This window comes from Electrophorus electricus, chromosome 9, assembly GCF_013358815.1.
Source record: "Electrophorus electricus isolate fEleEle1 chromosome 9, fEleEle1.pri, whole genome shotgun sequence".
In the NCBI taxonomy this organism is placed as follows: domain Eukaryota; kingdom Metazoa; phylum Chordata; class Actinopteri; order Gymnotiformes; family Gymnotidae; genus Electrophorus; species Electrophorus electricus.
Window position 1 is genome coordinate 24,844,517 of NC_049543.1, and position 19,015 is coordinate 24,863,531.

Below are 19,015 nucleotides of genomic sequence, written 5' to 3' on the forward strand. Positions count from 1 at the left end.
GTCATTACCATTAATCTCATTAACACTACCTGTCATTAACACCACCTGTCATTATCATTAATCTCAGTAACACTACCTGTCATTAACACCACCTGTCATTAACACTATGTCATTACCATTAATCTCATTAACACTACTTGTAATTAACACCACCTGTCATTAACACAACCTGTCATTAGCACTACTTGCCATTAACACCATCTGTCATTATCATCAATCTCATTAACACTACCTGTCATTATCATTAATCTCATTAACACTACCTGTCATTAACACCACCTGTCATTATCATTAATCTCAGTAACACTACCTGTCATTATCATTACCTGTCATTAACATGTAACACTATCATTATCACCAATCTCATTAACACTACCTGTCATTAACATTATCTGTCATTATCATTAATCTCATTAACTCTATCAATCTCATATATATATATATATGCTAATGTACCAGCTCGAGCTTGAGTAAAATGGCTCATGACAAAGAGGAAGACTAGTAGGAGGCATTACACACACACACACACACACACACACACACACACACACACACACACACACACACACAATCACACACACACACATCTGGGAATACCCTGGCAGGCAATACACTAAAGGAGTGGAGACAAATAACAAACAAATCAACAAAAAACAAGCTAAAAAACAAACATTTGAGACAAAATAAAATGAGCGAGAAGGTGGTTATTGTTGGTCACTGGTGAGGACAGACGGGTGCGTGAGTCTCAGTGAGTCTGAGTGCACAGACAGCAGTGGAGTGCAGGAGGTGGGGATGAGAGGCTTTAGAGGATAACTCACTCACCAGAGTCAGCAAATTCTGAGGACACAGACAGACAGAAAGGAAGACATGGAGAGAAACAGGAAGAGAGAGAAAGATGAAAACAGCTGCGTACAACAGTCAGTTCTCTGTGACTGTGACTGTTGACTGAGAAGCACCCGAACACAGTGGAGGGAGACCAGCAGAGCCTGACGTGAGCAATGCGGTTTTCCCACCACACCGCAGAATTCCTGTACCAGTGGGTGAAGTGTGAGCAAAGCAGTCGTGGTATCTACCAGAGTGGGAGAGACGGGTTGCTAACAGTCTCTCTCGACCGGGACACACACCTCTAATTTTTTGCATTGGATTTAGTGGCCTGAGAACTGACAACAACTGCAATCAGATCAGGAGAATGTTTCTGTATGGAATCTGTTCCAGGCAGCGAGCTGAGAAGTTTATTTTTAGCAGTCGGAAGCGTTTTTAACCGAGAAAAGACTTCATACTGTATATCTATGCATCACGCTGACACGCAAGGCCTTTTAAGCAGGGCTGGTTATAAAGACTAGCATCTTTATGTGTGTGTGTGTGTGTGTGTGTGTGTGTATTTGTGTGTGTGTGTATTTGTGTGTGTGTGTGTGTGTGTGTGTATTTTTGTGTGTGTGTGTGTGTGTATACGTGTGTGTGTGTGTGTGTGTGTGTGCATTACCTTCACTAAGTGGGTCTAATGTGTGGATCATTAGCTGGAAGATGCTGTTTCTCATGAGGCTGTTGTGCAGGGAGGCGGAGCTGCCCCCCCTCTGCAGCCGGGGCTTGGCCTACAATAGGATAAGAGGCATGTCAATCAAATCTGCACCATGGCTTTGACCTTAGAGGGAAGGGCTGAAAGTTGTGCAAAACAGCTTTACTTTCAGGTTGCGTCTTTCAACTCAACGCCATAGCAACATGTCAGAACAATGAGCCGGCAGGGTTATGCAGTGGGTATGTACATCACGAGCGAGCAAACAATTTAAAGAGCAACACCAGCAGCATGTTGGCCCCGCCCCTTTCTCTGCCCTCTACTTGGCTCGTTGCCACACAGTCACGGACGGACCAGTTATGGAAAGATTAGTGCACGTTGGTGCACCTTAGTGCTGTGACCCGTAGCAAAGTAACAATAATTGTGCCGAACAACGGTTGGCAGTCACAGCAGCGAGGTATCGGAACCAGGCAAACGCACTAGTATTTTTATTATTATCATTATTACTCACCCACTTGTACTTTTATTTATGTATGTGTGCAAGCGTCTAGTAGTTTTCAGTTCCTGTTGAACGTTTTACAAATATAGCTACCAAAGTTCAAAACGTCCTCACTGTTTTATCCACAAAATGACTCTTTGTTTTAGGGAAAACAGCCTTACCCTGATGGCATGGTCGACGATCCCTAGCTACATGAAATAGCTACAGTGACTCGCTACATTTGTGGGCGTGTCTTGCTCTTGCTGGTGTTACGGTATGTGACGTTAACCCCTAAGAGATCTACAGTCTTCTCTTCAGAGATTTACACTCAGACCTTCCTCGTGTCTACAGTCCTGCACAATCAGAAGGTCACCCAATCAGCTCCCACACTATACGTCTTTTAGCACTTGATGTGCTAAAAGTGATCATTGTGCCTGATTTTTTTCTAACTAACTAACTAACTAACTAATTAATTAATTAATTAATGGTGTTTGGTAGCAAGAAACTATGGGGAGTTGAAGTTAGTAGCTGGGTTTAGTGAGTCAGTGCTTTGCGGAACGGGAGTGCTTTGTGGGGCATTCAAACTCACTCGATTAGACACACACAGAGCAGCGTACAAATAAAGGCAGAGAGAAGTCGTTTTGTAAGTCAGTCTGGACAAGAGCGTCTGCCCAATGCTGTCATTGTAAATGTAAGGTCAGCACAACGTAACACAGGAACACCTGCAGTGTACACAGTGTACCTGTGCCTTCAGAGACCTGTCTCTTTTTATTATACAGAAGAGACAACCGGATGCTTTGTCCTGTTCTCAGTAATTATTTAATCATACCGACATTTCAGATTCTGGGCTTAATCGAAACAGGACACCAGAAGCTCTGGTTCTGGTATTGATTTTAAACAACATCGCAGGTGGCAGATTTGATAAAGCAGTCAGAACTGTTCTTGCTTTGTTTGTAAGTTCATAAGGTGCCAGGAATAGTCAACTCCAGTATAACGTCTGCCAAAATCAAACAGGCCAAACTGGTCTCAGGCATCCTTTAGTAGAAACTCAGTTCCACTTCACTTGCGTAGTCCGACAGTACAGTGGAACAGGGAATAAAACACCTCTGAATTTGTGTAACACAGCCCTGCCCGCTTATTAATATACACAACAATTAGTTAACCAATAGGAATACGCCAAACAAACAAGTATTCGAATGCCATACGTTTTCTTATTTTTAACATAAGGTGAAGACGTATAATATGTTTCAACCCAAGAAGATTGTTGAAATAAAGTAATAGCAAAACATAGGAAGACAGGGCAAAGTTTGAGCAATATACAGTCACGTTTACCCCTGGCATGGCGGTTCCCATGGCAACTCTTCCTAGTTGTTTATTTCCTGGTTTTGTTTACCTGTGCCTTTTTGTTTTGGTTTCATTCTGTTCCGCACACTTGTTATTGCTTTCAGCTGAATCTTGTTAGTCTTTGTGTTTAAACAAAAACTTCATCGTTTGGTATGTTTCTGAGCCGTTGTTTAGCATTGTGTGTCTCTCCTGGTTGTTCAGATGTCTGCTTATGTTTATGGACTACCCTCTTTGCCTGTTGCCTGTCTGTTTTGGTTGCTTCGTTGACTGTTTTCTGGATTGGCTAGCATTCTGGATTGCGTATATGGACCCCTGCATTCAGCTCCATCCCTGTTTGTGCTCGGAACGTTACAGGATCCTCAAGCTCTCAGAACTCGACCACCTGGAGAACTTTATATATGTAAATAGGATTATTATTTTTTAATGATATACACTTACAGAGCTTAAAGTATTTCAGGACAGGTTTTGAGATTTATGGTTATGTCTGCGGTGCTCCCCTGGATGTTAGGTTTAATTTGAGTTATTTGTGGCAGCGTGTTTTTTTTTAGATGCTCGTTTGCGAGATCCCTCGTCCATTCAGTGGTTAATGGTGTTTGAGTCGTGGGTGAGGTGTCACATCTAAACCGTATTTTTCTGAAATGCGTTGCAAGACGCGTCTTCTAATTTTGGCTGGAAATCGCAAGGTTACACGGACAGCAAAGTCTAAAACATGGTGGAGACAGTCAGGTCTTCTACTGCTATACGTGAATCAAAAACACAACCACGTACCATACTTATAATAGCCATATATGTCAAGGATGTCAAGTCCCATCACATTAGGCCCTTAGAATACTGTCGTTAATGTTAATGCTTACTGTTACTAGCTAAAAACATCTTTTTTGGTTATTTATGCAAACATATTGTCTTTCCACTTAATGAAGGTAAATTAAACAGTTACGTAATTTATAAATAAGGATTAACAATAACAGAAAAGAATTTTTGAGTGAAAATCGGAGTGAATTTTACGGTTTGAGTGCAACAAAAGTAAAGATTGCATAAAACATTAACAGTGACAATGAAAAGAAACTATAACGATGTAGCTATAACATTTATAGCTACAAACAATTTACAAACATTTACAAAGATACAGAAGTATGTTTGTAATCATGATCTGGTTGCTAACATTTATTGTGCATTGGGTTTGTATTGCGTGCAGTGAATAGTCATTATTGCACGTTAACATTAAAGCCCGATGCTTTTCATACATCATGGTCGGCTTGTGCTAGCTTTTCAGCCACCAAGCTTTACGAAAAGAATAAAAGTCTTGACAGACCAGTGTCACAGACAAAGGAGCTCAACCTGTGATTGCAGTGCGTAAAACAAGTCAAGCAAAAGGAGTCCAATCAGATGACCTGGGCACAAAGGTTGAACACAACAATGCAAAGCTGCAGCTGAATAAGGGAAAAAGGTCTGGATTTTAGTTTGGTGATCGAGGATGTTCAGTCCTTTACTCTTTTGGAGCTGCCTGCTGTTCTGAACAGTGATAAAACATGTCTGCACACCTGAATACACCTGGACAGCTCAGTCTCAGGTCCTTTTTGCCTTGACTTGACACTGGATTGAGGAAAAATGCCTATTCAGGATGAAAAGGCATCACACATGATACCAGCACATCTAAATTACATAAGTCATCACAATGTCGTGAGAAAGGTTAGGTTTACATTGTACAGCAGAAAACGTGTGAAGGCATTTAAGGAATTTGCCCAGAACGAGGATGTATCTTCCTTTTTTGAAGTATTTTCTTGAATCATTAGCAAGCGATGGAGAGGCTACGGAATAAGCTCCCAGAATCTAGTAGCTTCAGGTGCAGTAAGGTACAGCTGGTGCTGGTGAAGGCAATACATGAATATGTTTACTCAATCGCAGAGTCTGAACGGTTCATACCATCATGCTCGGGCCGTCACTGCTGAGACAGGAGACACAGCAGGGTGCTCGCTCATGACTCAGGAGTTCATGGAGTCATGCTGCTGCTATTTTTTTACGGAAGGCTAGCTGCCAAAGTAGCTTGTTCTGTCACATACAAGTTTAGAAACAATGTTCCATTTTTTAAGAAAGCAATTTGTTTTTTTGTGGTTAGTTATAATTCATTGAAGAACCACAGGGTGTCAGTAGCAGGGAGTTGATTCATGTATGTAGCAATCAGAGAGTGAGATATCCTAACTCATAGCTCATTGTATCAGAGCTAATCCAGTTGTATTTGCATACATCTCATGTCTCTGAAAGCATTGTTGGTATGTATAATTTATTTTATTCTTATCTGCAATCACAGATCAATATAGTTGATAGTGTTATTCTCTGTGGCATTTGATGCATATAATTGATTGAGATACCACTTAACCACTGCACTGTGTCATATAAGGATAAAATGTTAGTTGGTTACATGATAAATGTGATACTGTGTTACTTCTGAGATTAGATATATAGCAAATGCATAAAAAACGGTTATGATAAAAGACAAAATAACTTGATTACATACAACAGTTGGACTGGTGCCCAAACTGTGTATATCAGTACGCTATAGCAAACGTATTGCTGATTGTATTTCGTATGTTTCAGTAATGTCAGTAAAGAGCTAATGACCCTCAGAGTTCAGATGTCAGGATAGCATTTATGTGCCTGTCACGTTGTATAGAGCAGATATACCGACATACTAACCCTAACCCCAGAGGACAGAACATGGCTAGTTCGTTAACTACTTGAAATTGTTTAACTGTACTGGAGCAATTTCTTGTCGTGTTTATTGGCAGACTTTGAATTTTACATTTTTGGATCTATTCAGTAAGAATTATAGTAATTGGATTGGAGGATATTATGTTACATGAAATTACATTTCGAACACATTAAGGGATTCAATTATTGAACAAATATACTGTTAGGAAATCACTTTTTGTAGACTGAGGAAATAAACAGCTATGTTCTGAGAAGTCTAGTTACTGTTTTCAAGAACCTTTTCAGCTTTCACACAAATACTGAGGAGGCCTTCTGAGGGCACTGTAAAGGTTAAGGAATATAGAAATGGCAAATTAGTTAGTTTTACCTGGTTAAGATATATTTTTATGTGTGTAAACCAAACTATTTTGTATTTACCATTCATATACGATTTACCATTGTGTTTACTATTCATATAACAGGTGTTCTGCACATGAAAAGTGAAAAATAAAACGGCCATTTTTTATGTACTTGTTTGTTTTCACATTTCAGAAAATGTTGTATTTAAAACCCAGAATGTACTATGGCACTTACATGCAGTATTTGTTTTGCCAGAACAAATACTGCATGCAATTTAAGCAAGAAAATTGTACATTTTTCTAAAAAAAAGAAACCCATTACTTGTTCATTTTAAGATACCTGTCTTACATTCTCTTTTTTATATGTACTATTGTTCTTTAATAAAGTAACGGCACTCGATCGAAGGAGAAATGGGTAGAATATTTGATTACTGAAATAATATTGTTGCAGCTCTAGATGACTCCGGTCTGTTTGAGGATCTGGGATACTGTGAAAATGCTCCGCTCCAGTAGGGCGGAGAGAAGGCAACACAGTCCGACCATGAAAGCCTACCGCTTAATATGGGGCCGCTCAGTGGACTGACGTGTGTTACGATGGCCTGTGGTGTAGGGGTGCTGTAGCGGGTTCTGACATGGCACCCCAACAACAAACCCCCCGCCCGCCGCAAAAAATATAACTAAAGAAAAAGCACCATTGTGTGTATTTTTGTTTCTAAACTTCATACACTGCATTCATATTGTACAGGTCATGTGTCATTTATTTAAATTTGCTATTTCTGGCATCAAATATACACTCAGTCAATCAAATGTATTTATATTTAGACTTTTTACAACAGATGTTGGCACAAAGCAGCTTTACAAACATCCAAGTCCAAGCCCCCAGTGTGCAAGCCAAGAGCCACACTTGGAATTTATGGGAATCTTTGACTATTCTTCCAGAAGCGCATTTCTGAGGTCAGGCACTGATGTTGCGACGAGAAGGTCTGTCTCGCAGTCTCCGCACTGATTCATCCCAAAGGTGTTCCGTCGGGTTGAGGTCAGGACTCTGTGTAGGCCAGTCAAGTTCCTCCACACCAAACTCGCTCATCCATGTCTTTATTGACCTTGCTTTATGCACTGGTGCTTTTGATGTAAGGCTTGGTTGCATCTGCTCAGCCATGGAGACCCATTCCATGAAGCTCTCTACACACTGTTCTTGAGCTAATCTGAAGGCCACATGTTTAGAGGTTTGTAGAGATTGGCTCTGTCATTTTATGCGGCCTACCAACTCGTGGCTGAGTCGCTGTCGTTCCCAATCGCTTCCACTTTGTTATAATGCCACTGACAGTTGACTGTGGAAGTAGCGAGGAGATTTCACAACTGGACTTGTTGCACAAGTGGCATCCTGTCACAGTACCATGCTGGAATTTACTGAGTTCCCGAGAGCAACCCATTCTTTCACAAATGTTTGTAGAAGCAGTCTGCATGCCTTGGATTTATACACCTGTGGCCATGGAAGTGATTGGAACACCTGAATTCAATGATTTGGATGGGTGAGTGAATATCTTTGGCAATATAGTGATATATTCGTGTATATATACACTAATATCCTGGATTAGCTTGCTTCGTGTATCACTGGTTGTATGAGCCATGGTGATGACTGGCAGTTCATGGCAGGGAATCAAGTGTAATATTAAGAGGAAGCATAGGTGTGATGGTTAAAGACAGGGCCTTTGACATTGGACATGGCTCAGCCTAGTAAAGTTGTCTGTTGTTTCAGAACTAGGATTTTGAAAGTAAAATATTCCGAAAACGGGGAGCTTGGTATGAGTACCTGTAGCTCAGCAGTATGAGCATAGTCTCCTTTGGTTGGAGGTTGCTGGTTCAAATCCCAGCCAGGGCTCCAGGATAAAGCCACTGAATAGACTGGAGAGAAATATGCAGGGGGGAGGAAAATATCTGGGCTCTCTCCCCCCTGGGTTTCTGGAGCAATACCCAGGAGGGGTTATGCTCCAGAAAATAAAAGTGTTAACTTAGTTTTTAAATATGCAGGCCACTTTTAAAAACTATCAACCCTTTTTTTTAGGGCTTTTCAAAGCAAACCTGCTTTCTGTTCACCTCTGAAGAGGTACTAGGCAACCACACACAGACTTTTACATACCAACAACTCACACATAGACAAAGCCAGTTTTGAACCAGGAACCTCACTGTTAGGGGACAAGGCTTTCCCTCACAAAGCCACCAAGTCGTGCACAAGTATCCTTTTTTTTTAGGGGGTTTATCTCTCAAAACAGGACACGTCATTGAATCACACACCTGGCTGTGTTCTCAAATCAGTTTGTAGATCAGTATTGGTGCTTCTCTGAAAAAGACTCATTAACATGTCCTTGGCTCCTCCTGGGCCAGAAAAATGTTGGGTACTGTTCCCAGATGAGAGAAGATTGGAGGAAGTTTAAACTTCCTTCAGAACTGTGCCTTGGTTGACACGCACTCATGATCTTCCTTCATGGACCTTGAACTACATGAGAGGATTATTTGGAACACACTTCTTGATATGTCAGTAGTTCTTCCAGGGCTTCCATGAATTCGATGAGCCGAAACTCGGTGAAATAAGATTAGGACGAATAACAGAGTACAAAGGCCAAGACCAACTGCTTTAGTGACATAAGCAACATCCTCTGTTCATACACCAAAACCTGAACTAAGCCCTTGCACCCGTGAGGAGCAAGACTTCCTGATGGGCTCATAAAAGAGCTCTTAGCTCACAGTGACCAAACCATGTGTGTGTGTGTGTGTGTGTTTGTGGAGCAGGAAAACACAGGGGCAAAGAGTGCTTGAAAATGTTTAATTCCAATTCGGATCCCTTTCATATATGGTACGGAAATCCGACACGTATCCGATACATGGCAATGCAACTCGGTCTGAACATCCAGGTCAGAATTCATTGGATGTTTACATTCATCCAACCGGACACTCGTCGTAATTTCACACTGCAAGGAAAGGAAGACAGACAAAATCAGTGGCAGATCCTGGAGTAACCAACTTCGAACATTTGAGTCGATGTTTCTGTAAAACAGAACTAGAAGGCACTTACCTGGTGATTACTTGTTTCTGATTGTGTTGCTGGCCTCCGCTGCAGAGTCACGTGAGCTTTGTGTGAGATAGTGGCTGCTACTTCTTGACCCCTTGTTGACCTTTGGGTGAACAAACAGCCTAACGAACTTTTGGGCCACTTTTGCCTACCGTGTGAACAGTCTTTGGTTTAAAATTAGGTACCAAAACTCCATCCCCGCTGTCTAAAAAGTCCAGGAGCAAAGCTAGCAATAAGACTGACTGTGGACACGCAACACATGAACAAAAACCCTCCATGAAGCAACATCGGAAGAGATGAGATAATCCCACGGAATCAAAGCCAGACTTCAGAAGTTATTTCTAAGTGTAGCATTATAAGTCTTGCCAAAGGTTTGAATCCCGGTCACCCATGGCAGCACTACTGTTAACCACTAGGCTGGACCAGCTTACAGAAACACTGCAGCCTTCGAGCCCTCAGCGCGTACCAAGTTTGGGAGAAAGACTACACCTGAAACTCCTCCCCCCTAGCAAGTAGAATCCCAGCACTTAACCTCAACCTCTTCAACTCTTCCTCCATGGGCCTGCATAAGAGGAAGTTCTGGACGTGTGCAGCAAAGCAGCTGCCCAGAACTCCAGCCCAAAATGTCAGTATTCTTTAGCATTCAATAGTTCCAATCTATATTTAAATAATCAATCTATATCCAGCAGGTTCAGTGAGTTTAAGATGTGCATCTTGGTCTTGCTGAGTTCACAACACGTGACTTTAACCTAAAGCGTTCCAGAGGCTTCTCTTCAGATATTCTCTGGCGGAGAGACATTTCCTTTGTCTACAGTCATAAACAGTCAAAAGAAAACACTTTTTAGTTTCATTGGTGTTGCCTTTTAAATTGAAATAAAGTTAAAAAAAAGGATGACTGGAAGTCTTCTATCATGTTTTTCTATGGCTCGTGCAGATGGGAGCACTCGGAGCTGCCTCATTCAGATTACACTCTCATCATATAATCTGCACAAAATACAAGTATTATTCCAATTTAGAAAAATTCCCAGTTTTCCCATAATCTTCGTGAACCTTTTCAGACTCTTTTTAGGAGTCAACAAAATATGACCACAAGAGTAATGGTATAACAGTAAGAATAGTGACATTTGCATTATTTACAGTTTTAAGATATTTAAACACACACACACACACACACACACACACACACACACACACACACACACATACACACACACATACACACACACACACACATATATATACATATATATATATATATATATATATATATATATATATATATATATATATATATATATATATAAACATATACATACATATAAAAACCCCTATTCCTCTTTCCTCATGTTCCACTGAGGTTGGTCCAGGCCGTAGCGCCACAGTGAAAGCAAGGTAACAGATTGCTTCCCTACTGACTGAATAAACACCATCACCGCAAATTATTTTTATACAACTAGTGTTCTTGTGCAAATTCAGCACCATGTAAACACTGTGGAGCAGAGATCGTGTTGGATGACTGTCCTGGGGGGTATCCTACTACCCCTGTAGGGCTGTCTCTGTGGGATGACTGTCCTGGGGGGTATCCTACTACCCCTGTAGGGCTGTCTCTGTGGGATGACTGTCCTGGGGGGTATCCTACTACCCCTGTAGGGCTGTCTCTGTGGGATGACTGTCCTGGGGGGTATCCCACTACCCCTGTAGGGCTGTCTCTGTGGGATGACTGTCCTGGGGGGTATCCTACTACCCCTGTAGGGCTGTCTCTGTGGGATGACTGTCCTGGGGGGTATCCTACTACCCCTGTAGGGCTGTCTCCAGCACCCTGTCGGTTGCACACCACAGACCAATATGAACCCAACACTGATCCAACCTGCCAATGATCTGAGAACATCTGCTCATGTAATGCATGAGAGGGCTTAGCCAGTACTGTGATGTACAGATACATAAATAAAATATGAATAAAGTTATTCATGATGATGAAGTAATACAATGACATGACCACCAGGCATTGCTGCTCCCCGCAAGCATGAAAGGCAGGAACTCGGAGGTCATGAGTCAGGGTCTGGGGTCAAGGCAGGGAGGTAGAGGTCATGAGTCAGGGTCTGGGGTCAAGGCAGGGAGGTAGAGGTCATATTCATAACATGAATTAGTGTCTGGGATCCAGCATGCCGTACGACGGAATTATGACCTTCAGCCAGGAAAATGTCCCCTCCGTGACATTCAAAAGATGCACAACAAACAATCACAAACATGTATACGTGGATGTGGACATGGATATAGGCGTGGACGTAGACTGCACCTACCGAAGGTTTGCTCTCATCCTCTGCATCCACTGGACTAACCTTTACAGAGTTAACGGAAAACAGAGAGAGAGAGAGAGAGAGAGAGAGAGAGAGAGAGAGAGAGAGAGGGAGAGAGAGAGAGAGACGGGTAATGTGAGATAGGGCCACGCCAATGCTGGCTAGTGCACTATGCCATCACACAAATAAACACAAAACAAACACAAGTAAACAAATGAAGGAAAGTACAGCACAGTGAACAACAGGGACTGACCAAGATTTTAGCGAGTGTGTGTGTCGTTTACATGGTGTGTAGAGTTACATTACATTACAGTTCAAAATGAGTGCAGCTTCACAGCTTTTATTATTATTCTATTATTAAACTTATTAAACATGGTTAACTCCAAAACAGGCACCGATAATCCAGAGACAGGCACCGTTAATCCAGAGACAAGACTATTTGAGAGTTATTCATACAGATGCAGCCGGATTAGAGCTTCGTATCCTGCTTCTTAAAATGATACCATGCTTTTGAGGAGCTGACGCAGACTAACGGGACAGTGCAGAGGCAGATTGCATTAAAACTGTAACAGCAATGAAAAAGTGCTGTGCAACTCTAATTAACAAATTTGCTATCCCGTAATGTTAAGAGAGAGGGATTTCCCTTGACTGTGGTGTACAAGTAGAAAAATTTGTACCGAGGACGGAAGTATCAAATTAAAACAAATTTATTTATATAGCGCTTTTGACAACAGCCATTGTTACAAATCATCTTTACACATGTCCGAGTCCAAGCCCCCAGTGAGCGAGCCAAGGGTGGTGGTGGTGAGGAAAAACATGAAGAAGCATGAAGAAGAAACCTTGAGAGGAAACAAGACCCCAAGAGGGGGCCCCCCATCCTCCTCCGGGCCACACCGGACGGCACAACAGCAACAAATCACACTAATCTGTGTGATTTGGATGCACAATATGAGATAAATAATAATATATTGGCACATTGGAACTCTGCCAGACTGGGCGATTTACCCCACACAGTGCGTCTGCCACTGGATTGTCGTGACTGAGCCAGTCACCGAGCGTAAAAGGAATATGGCGAGGACACCCAGAATGCCGTTCTTCTCTCTGCAGACTTTTGCGTTTGTCAAATGATTGTATTGTGTGTGTGTGTCTTGAACTTAAATATTCTTTCTAGTTTATCTATCATGGTTCTCTGCCAACCATGTAACATTTGTCACTGTAACCCTCTCACTGTAACTTTCTCATTGTAACATTGTCACTGTAACCCTCTCACTGTAACTTTCTCATTGTAACATTGTCACTGTAACCGTCTCACTGTAACCCTCTCACTGTAACTCTCTCATTGTAACATTGTCACTGTAACCCTCTCACTGTAACTCTCTCATTGTAACATTGTCACTGTAACCCTCTCACTGTAACTTTCTCATTGTAACATTGTCACTGTAACCCTCTCATTGTAACCCTCTCATTGTAACATTGTCACTGTAACCCTCTCATTTGCATATAGTATTGTACATTCAGGTTTGATTGATATGGCTGCGTTACAGCATGCTGTCCCTGCGCTGTGTTCAACCTTCCAGGGTTGGCACAGACAGACCAATCAGAGATATGCATGGAAATTTGGGATTTGACTGCTCATAGCGATTCTCCATATTAATGAGGCTGCATTGCTGGTTAATTTATGAGCGTTTTTTTGTTTGTTTGTTTGTTTGTTGCATGTCTCAACTCTAATGCTTGGCAGGAGAGTCCACAGAAAGATTGCGTCCGATCCGAGATTAGCACTCGACGCCGCATTAGCCCCCAGCAGGAGCTGGTGGAAGGTCGTTCCCAGCAGGTTTTAAAATCAATCCCAACCTCTCGATGCCGTGGCTTCCCAAAGACTTTATTGAGCTGCAGTACCACGGTGGGGGTGCGATGTGCACATGAATCACTCAATGCTGTAGGAAAATAGCAGCTATAAATAGCACCGCCCAGCAAAATCGCTACACGCTCCAGCATACGTATTCACAGGCTAGTGAGCAGGTGGAGCTGTTAAAGCTACGGTCAGCGTGCGGGGAGGTGGATGAAAGTTTTAAAGCTACAATCAGCATGCAGTAGGATTAGATTCTCTCCTCAGCTGTCCAGGAGAGGATGACAAAATTTGTTTATCTTTAATGTAGTAATTCAGGAACAAAACCCCCATCCAAATTTTAGAAAATGGTGACTGATTTAGTAAGATGATCTGCACATGTAGGAAGCATAGCTACAGTCCTCCCTAACATCTAACCTCTATGATTTGGTAGCTCAGTGGTTAAGAGTCTTAACCACTTGTCAGCTAAATGCTGACAAGACCCTTCAGCAGAAAACAGCTCTTTGATTTCCGCATCTGACGGCCCCTGAAAACACAGTGTTCGGGGGGAAATCACGTGTGTCTCATTGGCAAACAACAAATCAAGCAACTTGCTAATTAGTGAGCTGATTTTCCTGAAGAATAACTAATTACTGAGCTACAAACACATCAGCAGGAGGCAGTGAAAATGACCTCTGCACATAACGATCCTAAAAGCCAGAGGTCAGAAGAGACCACACCTGGGAGGAAAAATAAAAACAAATATTTTTCATTCTGACATTTAATTGGCTACTGTAGGGATTATTGTAGAATAATACTTTTTTTTTTTTTAATTCTAGTCTCAGGAAGTACAACAGATGACTTCAATTCACTGCATTTCTTTCAGTTTTGTATAACTAATTTTGAACAAGCATTATTTTGCTTCTCACACTTAGAGAACTCTTAGTGTTTAATGCAGCTGCTCTCTTCTTTACAGCAGTGGACAGTGGGAGAAGTAATCAGACACAAACCACACAAACCAACAGGCAGCAGACCTCTGCTCTGTCTGATTACCGCACAAACCAACAGGCAGCAGACCTCTGCTCTGCCTGATTACCGCACAAACCAACAGGCAGCAGACCTCTGCTTTGTCTGATTACCGCACAAACCAACAGGCAGAAGACCTCTGCTCTGTCTGATTACCGCACAAACCAACAGGCAGCAGACCTCTGCTCTGTCTGATTACCGCACAAACCAACAGGCAGCAGACCTCTGCTCTGTCTGATTACCGCACAAACCAACAGGCAGCAGACCTCTGCTTTGTCTGATTACCGCACAAACCAACAGGCAGAAGACCTCTGCTCTGCCTGATTACCGCACAAACCAACAGGCAGCAGACCTCTGCTTTGTCTGATTACCGCACAAACCAACAGGCAGAAGACCTCTGCTCTGCCTGATTACCGCACAAACCAACAGGCAGAAGACCTCTGCTTTGTCTGATTACCGCACAAACCAACAGGCAGAAGACCTCTGCTCTGCCTGATTACCGCACAAACCAACAGGCAGCAGACCTCTACTTTGTCTGATTACCGCACAAACCAACAGGCAGCAGACCTCTGCTCTGCCTGATTACCGCACAAACCAACAGGCAGCAGACCTCTGCTTTGTCTGATTACCGCACAAACCAACAGGCAGAAGACCTCTGCTTTGTCTGATTACCGCACAAACCAACAGGCAGAAGACCTCTGTTCTGTCTGATTACAATACAAATTAATGGGCTGCATGAGATGACAAATGCTGTAGACACAAGTGGCTGGATCCTGTCGTGCTCAAACATGTATACCCAAAAAAGCTGTGCACTCTCAGCTCTCACAGTTTACTTGTGCGTGCGTGCATGTGTGTGTGTGTGAGTGTGTTTGTGTGTGTGTGCGCGTGTGTGTGTGCGCGTGTGTGTGTGCGTGCGTGCGTGTGAGTGTGTGTGCATGCATGCGTGCGTGTGTGTGTGTGTGTGTGTGTGTGTGAGTGTTTGCCGTGTTTGTGTGAGTGTGTGTGTGTGTGTGTGTGTGAGTGTGTGTGTGTTTGCGTGTGTGTGTTTGCGTGTGTGTGTGTGTGTGTGTGTCAGGGTCACCCTGGAAATGACTCAAGGGCCAACCAAGTGGTGAACTGGCAGTTTCATGACTCCAATCTGCAGGACATTTTCACTCAGAGAATTCAGACATTTGGATAATTAGGCTGTCACTTAGCTCATTACTGAACCTGACTGCAATCAGACCTGACAGAGATCAAATCAGAGATCAGTAACAGTCACTGTGCTTAAGCTAGAACTGCAAAATATCACATTTATTCACATGGCCACACGAGTTCTCTCTCTCTCTCTCTCTCTCTCTCTCTCTCTCTCTCTCTCTCTCTCTCTCTCTCTCTCTCTCTCTCTCACACACACACACACACACACGTTTACATATAACTGCAAATATATAGTACATAATACATATAACTATAAATAAAGAGGTGTAATTTAGAACATTTATAGCCTATATCTTTGCATAACTAATATGGTTACAAAATGTGAACTTCAGTGCTGTGAGGGTTCTGCAACCCAATGTGTGAAAATAATACAGGCCAATCACGGCACATCACAGACACAAACCTGTGCTGCACTTGCGGCCGTAGAGCGCAGACTGTAGGGTCACAGACATCAGCAGACACTGGGTGTCTTCCCTCCTAATGTCTGCAGTGAGCAGGGTAACGAAACCATGTTTCAGAGATGAACTGGTGTGCTACGTTTAGTGAGTAGTCCATTTATCCTGCCATGTTTCACATTTCACATTACCCTGGTCCACATTGATATTCATCTCACATGAAGTCACCTTGCTAAGAATGATTTAGGCTTGTTGAAAGACCTTTAGTGACCGGTGACTTGGCCTTTCAGTATTTGGGTGTTTTTTTGGTCAAGTTCACCAACACATTCTTGGTTCATAACAATATACCAGATAAACGTGTCTCAGATAAATAAATGTACCAGATAAATGTGTACAGATTTATACTCTGTTTTCAAAACAACAAAAACGTGTCACTGGCCAATTACTTATGGACTGCAGAGCAAGTACTAGAGTTACAAAAGGATTTCTACACAACACACACACACACACACACACAGATCACATCATGCCTCTGTAAGGGAAAGCCAGCCATGTCCTTGGTGAATTGCTTGTACAGTGTCTACTACATTAGCTAATTCACTTATCTTTTAAAATAGCTCATATTGATTAGGCTTCAAATTTCTCTCTCTCTCTCTCTCTCTCTCTCGCTCTCTCTCTCCTCCGTACTGTCCTCACCTTGCAGCCGACCTTACTGCTTGGAATCAAACCAAGACGCGCACACACACAGGCACGCACGCACACACACGTGCATGCACGCACACGTGCACACACACACATGCACACACGCGCGCACACAAAATTATTCATATGCAAACACACAAAGATGTAGAGACATCCAAAACGATTCATATGCACACAAAGATGCAGGCATACAGATGCACACAGGCACACACAAATACACACACACATAGGACATGTAAAGAAGATCTCACCTGCAGCGTGAAGACCGAGCATTTTGTGTGTAATCCATGTGCAATTTACATCATTTGGTGAACAGTGTGTAGTAGCCAAAATCATACATGTCCATCCTTTACTTTGGGGTAACTGTGAATGTTCAGAGATGTACAACTTTTAGTGGAGTTTGAGGGTTTAAACCCCCCAGATCAGCCCAAAGTTCACAATCACATTCATCATTCAGACCTCATGATGGAGAGGAGCACAGCCACTGAAACACACACACGCCCATGCACACACACACACACACACACAAAGAGTTTGTTTCCACTGAAAGCCTGTTAACCACTAAAACACCTTAAAGTCTAATGGATAGACAAGTATTTAAACCTCATAAGCACAAAATCAGTGAATGAAACATCTCACTGTCTCCAGGATGAACCCGCAGTGGCCTCTGAGACATGTAACATTTAAGAAGGCAGCATTTTTTTTCTATTTTGTTTGCCAGCTATTTTTTTTAGCAAGTTACTGTAACATTACAATACAAGGAAGAGCACATACTCTGCTACTCTGGTAATGTGGTACACTCACACACAATTCACCACACGTCCAAACACACACGTTACCACACGTCCAAACACACACGTCACCACACGTCCAAACACACACGTCACCACTTCACCATTTTTGTCAGGACTCTTTGCATGTTAAAGGTACGCCAACATAGCAAATATAACAATCATTTTCCTGGGAAATGTTCAGAAAAATGATAAATGAGATCAATTATAGGTACAGCACAGGAGCCTGTCAAAAGCAGTATTTATGACAGTATACGACAGACAGAAGACAGGGGCTAGAAGACTGTCTCCTGCAGAATGACGAGGAGGCTCAGACACTTCTATGAATATTCCAGGTAAAAGGAAGTGAAATCCTTACATCTAGATATTACTAGATTACTGCAGATTAATACAGATTATGAGTAGTGCTTTTTCCTGACTGTCACGATAACTAGATATAGAGGAAGTAGCAATATATCTACAGAATCAGACTGTCTGATGAGGTCAAGTCACAGCAATATCTGCTCAAAAATCTCTCATGGAGAATCATGCAGCGCAACATGGACTCGAGGACGAGGTACTACGCAGTCCAAATGTCCGGAGACACGTATACACACACACACACACACACACACACACACACACACACACACATAATTAGCATGTATAACCCCCTCTTCTGAACAACAATAATAACAAAGTATTCCTTTCCACTGATGTGTCCTGAACGTCCTCTCTCCCTTCATCGTCCCCTCTTTCACCATCCTTCCCTCTTTCTCTTGAGGTCATTTGAGATTTCCAGGCTTCTGGTCTTGAGCGCAGCATCTCGCAGAGAAACACGGCTTGAAGCCAAGTGTTTCCCCAGCACAGCCTCACACATATGAGTCAGTACAATGAGAGTGGGGTGTGCTGGTTACCTCGCTGCTTCTATTTTAAGTCTCTCTCGTGGTCTATGTATACATTTCATGAATTCTTATTTAGTTAAAGCTTCCCAGCTTTCCCAGTTCATAACTTCATAACTCATATCCATCCGATCTTAGGAAGAATCGGATAATCGGAACCGTGGTAAAAACATCCTTCCTCTGGTTCGGCAAAGTGTAGCAGATCAGTCATACACAAATTTACTCTACCAGTTACACACACACACACACACACACTCACACACACACACTCACTCACTCACTCGCACACACTCACACGCACACACACACACTCACATACTCATACACCCACACACTCACTCACACACTCACTCACACACTCTCTCACTCACACACTCACTCACACACTCACTCACACACTCACTCACACACACACACTCACATACTCACACACCCACACACTCACTCAC

The 19,015-nt window shown here is 42.5% G+C and overlaps 1 protein-coding gene across 5 annotated transcripts in view; it reads right to left on the reverse strand.

The window, feature by feature from the left end:
* The window catches only part of LOC113589941 (sodium/potassium/calcium exchanger 2-like), a 42,175-nt gene that overhangs the window by 14,956 nt on the left and 8,204 nt on the right, over positions 1–19,015 (reverse strand). For 3 of the 5 annotated variants that reach the window (XM_035529982.1, XM_035529979.1, XM_035529978.1), the window contains exons 3-5: positions 11,753–11,791; positions 1,484–1,592; positions 823–837 (exon numbers count right to left, since the gene is read on the reverse strand). In XM_035529982.1, coding sequence (XP_035385875.1) covers positions 823–837; positions 1,484–1,592; positions 11,753–11,791 — 163 coding nt within the window. The remainder of the gene's footprint in view (positions 1–822; positions 838–1,483; positions 1,593–11,752; positions 11,792–19,015) is intronic. The other 2 variants (XM_035529981.1, XM_035529980.1) reach the window with 1 other exon arrangement.